Source organism: Chlorocebus sabaeus, chromosome X, assembly GCF_047675955.1.
Source record: "Chlorocebus sabaeus isolate Y175 chromosome X, mChlSab1.0.hap1, whole genome shotgun sequence".
Classification (NCBI taxonomy): Eukaryota; Metazoa; Chordata; class Mammalia; order Primates; family Cercopithecidae; genus Chlorocebus; species Chlorocebus sabaeus.
In genome coordinates this window covers 132,974,356-132,981,984 of record NC_132933.1, presented here as the reverse complement: position 1 = coordinate 132,981,984, position 7,629 = coordinate 132,974,356, and the positions used below count along the sequence as shown (strand labels likewise).

At 37.1% G+C, this 7,629-nt stretch overlaps 1 protein-coding gene across 9 annotated transcripts in view; it reads right to left on the bottom strand.

The window, feature by feature from the left end:
* Positions 1-1,537: 1,537 nt before the first annotated feature.
* BCLAF3 (BCLAF1 and THRAP3 family member 3) overlaps positions 1,538-7,629 on the bottom strand; it is a 75,057-nt gene continuing 68,965 nt past the window's right edge. For 6 of the 9 annotated variants that reach the window (XM_037986387.2, XM_007991237.3, XM_007991233.3 and 3 more), the window contains one exon: positions 1,538-6,006. In XM_037986387.2, the coding sequence (XP_037842315.1) occupies positions 5,977-6,006 (30 nt within the window). In that variant the 3' untranslated portion in view covers positions 1,538-5,976. The remainder of the gene's footprint in view (positions 6,007-7,629) is intronic. The other 3 variants (XR_012092064.1, XR_012092063.1, XR_012092062.1) reach the window with 3 other exon arrangements.

The following is a 7,629-nucleotide window of genomic DNA, read 5'->3' as shown; positions in this document are numbered from 1 at the left end:
TCAATTTTAATATAAATCAGGGTTTTATAAAACATTTTTAAGGCCAGACAAGGTGGCTCATGCCTGTAATCCCAGCACTTTGGGAGGCCGAGGCGGGCGGATCACGAGGTCAAGAAATTAAGACCATCCTGGCCAACATGGTGAAACCCCGTCTCTACTAAAAATGCAAAAATTAGCTGGGTGTGGTGGTGCACGCCTGTAGTCCCAGCTACTCCAGCTGAGGCAGGAGAATTGCTTGAACCCAGGAGGTGGAGGGTGCAGTGAGCTGAGATCGCGCCACTACACTCCAGCCTGGTGACAGAGTGAGACTCTGTTTCAAAACAAACAAACAAACAAACATTTTTAGTTTCCTGGGAATGAGATTCTATTCCTTGTCCTTTACAATAGGTATGTTTGAATATCATATAAACTTTAAACATGATTTAAACATGTGACTACCCACAAAGACTGAATATATGTAATAAAGTATAACCTCAACTACCAAAACAATAAAGCCTAGAAAAAAGACTAATGAGAAAATACCAAAATGTTAGTCTATACTAAATATTTATGAGCAGTGGGATTATAGACAAATTTTTCTCTCTTTTACATACTATTCTATCTACTTTGTCAAGGACAAAAATCCAACAAACTGAGTTTCAAAGATCTGATTGGCTTTCATTAGTGATGCATGAACCAGGCAGCATCCAATCTACAAATTAGAAAGGAGCTCCAAAGAGTTAAACAGAGTGGGTGAGTTTTACGGGCCAAAAAAGTGGAGGAAAGCAGGAACAAGGAACAAACAGAGAAGTGGCCATTTCAAGGTTACTTTCCTTACAGGGATGTAAGTGAAATCTTGCTGGCTTCATGGAATTTGGCTACTGCCTCTTCTGATTTGTTGGAAGGTCACATCTTCCAAGCAAACAACTTAGGTTTCTGTTTGGTGATATGGAACCTCAGCATGAGTGACACCATTTTGGGCCTGTTGTCTTTTCTTTAACAACTTTTGATCAGGAAAAAAAAGTTGTTTTTCTTTTTAAAAAGAAAAGCAGTAAGATTATTTTTTTTTTTTGAGATAGGGTCTCACTCTGTCACCCAGGCTGTCACAGCTCACTGCAGCCTCGATCTCCCAGGCTCAAGTGATCCTCCCACCTCAGCCTCCCAAATAGGTGGAACTACAGGTGCACGCCCCCACACCCAGCTAATTTTTGTATTTTTTGTAGAGATGGAGTTTCACCATGTTGCCCAGGCTGGTCTCAAACTCCTAAGCTCAAACAATCCACCTGCCTCAGCCTCCTTAAGTGTTGGCATTACGTCGTGCCCAGCCAAATTTAATGTTTTATGTATTATTGTTAAATATTATAAATAATTTGTATTTAAAATTCAACACAATACATACTTAAAATAAGCCTACCTACTTTTTATGATGTGGGAGGAATGGCCAGCCGTAAAACCCCAATGGACTATGGTGAAGTAGCCAGCCTATAGAGGTAAAAGCTTGTTTATCTGGATTTTGGTAGCAGATATATAATGGATGGATGAAATGTTCTTACCACTGTTTTAAAAAAGAAAGACTTTATTTTATAAAAATGATACAACATTCATTATATTTGATAGATACAGAAGAGTACAGTCACTCATAATCCCACCATTTAAAAAAATCAACAGTGTTAACAGTGGGTGGGTATGTTTCCAGACCTCTCAATTCACTCATATGTACAGACAGGATTGATGGTGGGAATCTCTAAACTTTTTACACTAACAAGTTTTATTTCTTTTCTTTTTGGAGATGGAGTCTCGCTCTGCCGCCCAGGCTGGAGTGCAATGGCGTGGTCTTGGCTCACTGCAACCTTTGCCTCCCGGGTTTAAGCGATTCTCCTGCCTCAGCCTCCCAAGTAGCTGGGATTACAGGCGCATGCTACTGCGCCCGGCTAATTTTTGTATTTGTAGTAGAGACGGGGTTTCACCATGTTGGCCAGGCTGGTCTCCAACTCCTGACCTCAAGTGATCCACTCGCCTCGGCCTCCCAAAGTGCTGGGATTACAGGCATGAGCCACTGTGCCCGGCCATCTAACAAGTTTTAGATTTAACTTTATTTGAATGCAATAGAAAAAAAATTAGGAATGAAATTGAAGGGGCTGCTGAACTTCAGATAAATGTTTCTTCATTGGTTCCTAAAAGGAATAAGTAAGCCAGTGCTTCTCAAACTCAAGTATGTGCCAGAATCCCCTGGAGGACTTGTTAAATCACAGATTGCTTGGCCCCACCCCCAGGGTTTCTGATTCAGGAGGTCTGGGGTGGGGCCAAGAATCTGCATTTTTAACAAGTTCTCAGGTGATGCTGATGTTGCTGGTCTGGGACCACACTTTGAGAACCACTGTATTAAGGTCAAGAAAAAAAACAGATTGTGGAAAAACTTAAGGTTGGTCACTAGAGTTTTTCCCCATATTATAATCTTAAGACATGACTTGACATGACACCTGGCCATGAATGATGAGACGGTTAGTTCTTAGTCTTTATCCCACTTTACCTCCTCCATGTCTGAATTTGTCAATGTACATTAATTCTTCTTTGTCTAGATTTATAACATTTACATCCTATTCTACATCTATGATTCCTCAGTTCTTAAATATTCATTCTGTATTTTAATGGACTCAGAGCTCATAATCATCATATTTGATGGAACTTTGTTGGGGAACCTGGGTATCCCCTCTCTTCTAGGTTCCCATTAAATGTCCAGAACCAGAACTCACTAGACCCAGTCAAAGGTGTCTCTGACTTCTGCAGGATTTGGCTTTCCCAGGCTGCTCTGAGACCTGGGAAATGCCTAGTCCTGGTGAATCTTACCCCGTCTGCTGAGGTCCTGAGATGGTAGCAAAGACTTTGTTGTCCCAAGAGTTTTCCTTGACTCTCCTTCACGTGGCCTGGTCGCCTCGTCAGAGCCTTCGTCCATACTGGGGCCCACTGTTACCAAGATTTTTGTCATCTCCATTGTTTTACTCAGTGCTACTTATGGGGATGGGTGAGGGATGAAGTCATACCACACCTTGTTGCATCAGCTTCTTCTCCTTCCTTCCTTGCTTGGTTGCTCTTGGTGAATTTGTGCCTGGTGGTTATTGAATTTGCTGGGTAATAAAGATGATAAGAGTTTCTCATCCAGCTTTACTTTTCTTGCTTCTGCCTGGAAGTATCCCCATCTTTCTTTTTTTAAAAAAAAACTATTCAAAAATGTAGGATTTATTAGGTAAAGTGTGGTACATAGTATACATCTACATAAACTGTTATACGTAAATGTAGCAAGTTTTTTTCCAATAGAAAAAAATGAAAATGTATCATCCAAAATATTTATAATAGTGTTCTCTGTGATAAGACTATGGGCAATTCTTCAAATTGAAATTCATATTGAAATAACTCTAGATTCACATGCAGCTATAAAAGAAATTAATACAGAGAGATTCCGTGTACAATTTACCCAGTTTCCCCCAATGCGTCAATTTTTAAAACCAGCAAAACCACCAAAAGAATAGTGCCTTCTGAGGTTGGTGAAACCAATAGGAAAAAACATGATGAGGGGATGCTGAACCAGAAATGCCAACTTTTCTCTCAACTTTTTGTATATATGTCCACTAAAGTACTTACTCTACATTATGATTCTTTGTTTTTGTGATTCTCTTCTTCAGTAGTGCATGAGCTTCCTCACAGCAGGGACTGTGTCTTATTATCTTTGTCTTCCCAGTACCAGCGAAGGGCCTAGCACGTAGGGGAGGAAGGGGAGGAGGCAATGGTATGGGACTTATTTAAAAAAAAAAAAAAAAAAAAAAAAAACTTGTCTTCTCAAGTCTTATGCATTCAATAATTCAAATTCTTTCAAGTCAATAAAAAATGCTACGGATTACCTTTTGTTCAACCTCCATATGAAAATTACACATGTACTTCCTAATAAACATATTCTATTATTCCCTATTCGTTCATTATTCAACTAATATTTAATGAACTCTTACCACATGTCAAATAGGAAGCTGGGTGCTGGGGATACTATGGTGGACAAGACAGACATGGTCCCTGTCCTTATTTTATACTCTAAATTATCAAGTTGGTTTTTCCTTTTAGGCTTTAGATCTTATACACACAATGTTTTCTGCATAGGTATTTTGCAGATAACACGCTTTGCATTTTGAGACAGTGCCAAAAGAATATCCAAATAGGGAATCAGTTGTGGAATGAATAATAGTAAATCGGCCATCTTACCTTTATGTGTTACAATAAATAAAAATTGAGCTATAAAGGCCATTTACCAAGTTATATTTCTGTTTAATGTCCATTTTTCCTATTAGACTCTTCGTACCATAAAGGTAGGGTCCATGTGTCTTGTCTTCTTGTTCATTGCTGTAATTTTAGTACAGTATTTGTGCAATACATAGTTGTCAATCAAATGATTAAATATTCAAGGCTCATAACTGTCCCCTAGAATATGGGAGTAAATGAAATCAATTATTTTAAAATTTAAGACAGATTTTATAAGTACCTAACACAATATAAAGTTGCCATACTACCTGTGTGCATGCATTTCTTTCTTACCATAAATGGAATGCTAAATATGTTTGGAAAACCTGACCTACAGAGATTGTACACAGTACAAGACAGGCCATCTACCTAAATTTATTACCTGCTTAGCAATGAATCAAGTGCACCTGCCCCCCTTATCATGAACTCACTTAAGGAAAAGGCTGCCCTATCTTTTAAAGATATGGAAAAGAAAACTGAATGTACTAAGATTTTTCACATCCAGTCATGAAAAACCAAGTTCTTATCAACCTTCACATTTTAATTTTGAAAGCTCTGTCTTTGTAAGCACAGAACAGGGCTTTAAACATCAACAGGTGCTATCCAAGGCTATAAGTCTCATACAACATTAAAATAATGTTCTCACAAACTGGCAAGTAACTTCTTTAAGCAGAAAGAGCAACAACATTTTATTTTATTACAAATAAACATTTCACAAAAATGTAATTGGGAATGTATATGTACTGTTAAGCAGAACACAGAAAACATAAAGAAATAAGGTATTGGGACCTAAAAATTTAATTTAAAATCCCATCCATTTGCTCTTACACATAGTAGGTATGCACTACATATCAACTGAACTAAAAGTAAACACTCTATAAGATGTGCTTGCAAAATGTGTAATGCTGTAGTAGTAAAGTACAATTTTCAAATATGAGATTTTGTGTGTCAGATTTTTAAAAAGCCTTTAAAAATATGATATGCACAAGCTTGCCCTGAGGGAAAAATAAGATGGAGTATAGATTACAAAATCTTTACATATTTTCCACAATAGCATTTTGAAACTGGAAAAGAGCAAATAGTTGTGGGAAAAAACTGAATGAACATATTACTAAAAAGTCAGTGCACTCATAACTACCTGATGGAATATTTGAAGCACCTTGTCTCTTGCCTTCTTATAATATGAAATGTATGAATTATATAGGCCTTGATCTTCAGAAACTTAAGAAAACTTCGAGTTATAAGCCAAAATGTCATCAGAAAAAGAAAAATCTGGTATAAAATTTTCTACCATAAGGCCACTGTTTAAAGTTCTTTCATGTACAGACACTATACAATTCAGATGCTTGTTTTTGTTTTTATTACGTAAGCAAAACTTTCAACATATAAACGTCTGAATATAACTTGGTGAAGTTCTCTCTATGAAACCATGCTCAGAGAAAAATGCATCAACAAATAATGCCCGTCAAGTGATTCTTTTGAGACTTTTTGCAAAGGAAACTGTAGTTAATACAACTTTTAAATTGAATACCGTAATTTAAAAGCAATTGTTAGGTGTAAAAAAGTTGCAGCATTCCACTACTAAAAAATAAAGTTATTTTATCAAGAAGTTACAGTATTAGTGCCTTAGTGTCACTTCTAACTCCTGACAAAAAGAGAGAGATGCTCCCAAACATTCTCCTGTAGTGTCATTTCCATTTGTACGATTTCAGATTAGATTCCTGTGGCAACATCTGTATATTCCTATTGAGAGAAAACAAGAGAAACAAAGACTTCAAACAAAGTGTCAAACATCTGAGCTAGTTTACACTGCAATTTTCAAAGTATTTTCATTTATACAGTGTTACTTGCACCCTGAGATTCCCACAAAGGTATGTGGAACCCCAAAGGCGCAAAGTAACAACAGAACACATCAAAGCAATATCACATGATAAATCAATAGGACAAAGAAAACATATGGCACTAGATAACACCTGTATTAGTAAATTGATGAAAAGAGTATTCTGCTATTTGGGTGAGTTTCAGTGAAGGCATCCCTGGCATAAAATCAAGACTCTTAAACCTTTGGCTCTCAAGTATGGAGCCTGATACTGCACACGCACATCTCAAATTAGTATTTTATCTTTTCCATCCTATATCTCTAATTCTAAAACTACATGGGCTCTTCTAACTGACTGATAACTGCAGAGAAAGTTATTAGAGGGAGAAACACCTTCTTGCTTTTGGATGGTTAACTACAGTATAAAAAGGTGTAAGGCTTCAATAAATACAGGAAGAAGAATTTACATGAATAATAAGACTATGATTAGAGGATAATGAACGTGGATTCTATATTGTGATACTATACACAATATTCAATTACCAACCACAAACTGGACATAAGACCATGCAAGTAATAACGGAGCAAACATGGTAGAATGGCACATTTTTCAGGGACATTAAAAAATAAAAATTTATTAATATACATATCCTTACCTTTCACTAGGATCTTACACTATTAAAACTGAAAGAAATGTAAAAGTTGATTTATTTTTTGGCATTTATATTAGTATGGAAATGTTTAATTCCAAACAAAAAACAGTGCTGATAGAAAATTCTTATTCTTCTATTTTGGTTAATGAAATGTTCAAAATACATGCACATATATATTTGTCAACATCATTCCTTTAAATAGAGGTAGACTTCATTGCATCCTAGTTCTTTACTCTTTATACAATACAAAAATCATATAAATTTATCTTCAAATAAAATATGTTACCTACTTACAACTTTAAAAGGAAATTCTAACTACAATAATTCTAAAATAAAATTTAGTTGAAATATCTTGTTAAATGTGTGATTATTTTGAGTTACATTCACCCTTGACATAGCTTCTGTCATAACCTATCTCCACGTGATCCCTCCGCCCTTCCAATGATTTAGAAGCATCCCCCACCTCTGTTTTTTTTTTTTTTTTTGAGATGGAGTCTCCATCTGTTGCCCAGGCTGGAGTGCAGTGGTGCGATCTTGGCTCACTGCAACCTCCGCCTCCTGGGTTCAAGCGATTCTCCTGCCTCAGCCTCCCGAGTAGCTGGGATTACAGGCACATGCTACCACACCCAGCTAATTTTTGTATTTTTTGTAGAGACAGGGTTTTACCATGTTGCCCAGGCTGGTCTTGAATCCTGGCCTCAAGTGATCCACCCACCACAACCTCCCAAAATGCTGGGATTACAGGTGTGAGCCACTGCACCTGGCCATAAAAGCCCATTTTTAAGCAGAATGCTGAACCAGATATATGAGCACTTCTTATCTAGGTTTTCATCTGGGTCACTGCACATGTTCCCTTGTTGGTCTTCCTGCGCCTCATCTCTTCTCCCCAGAACC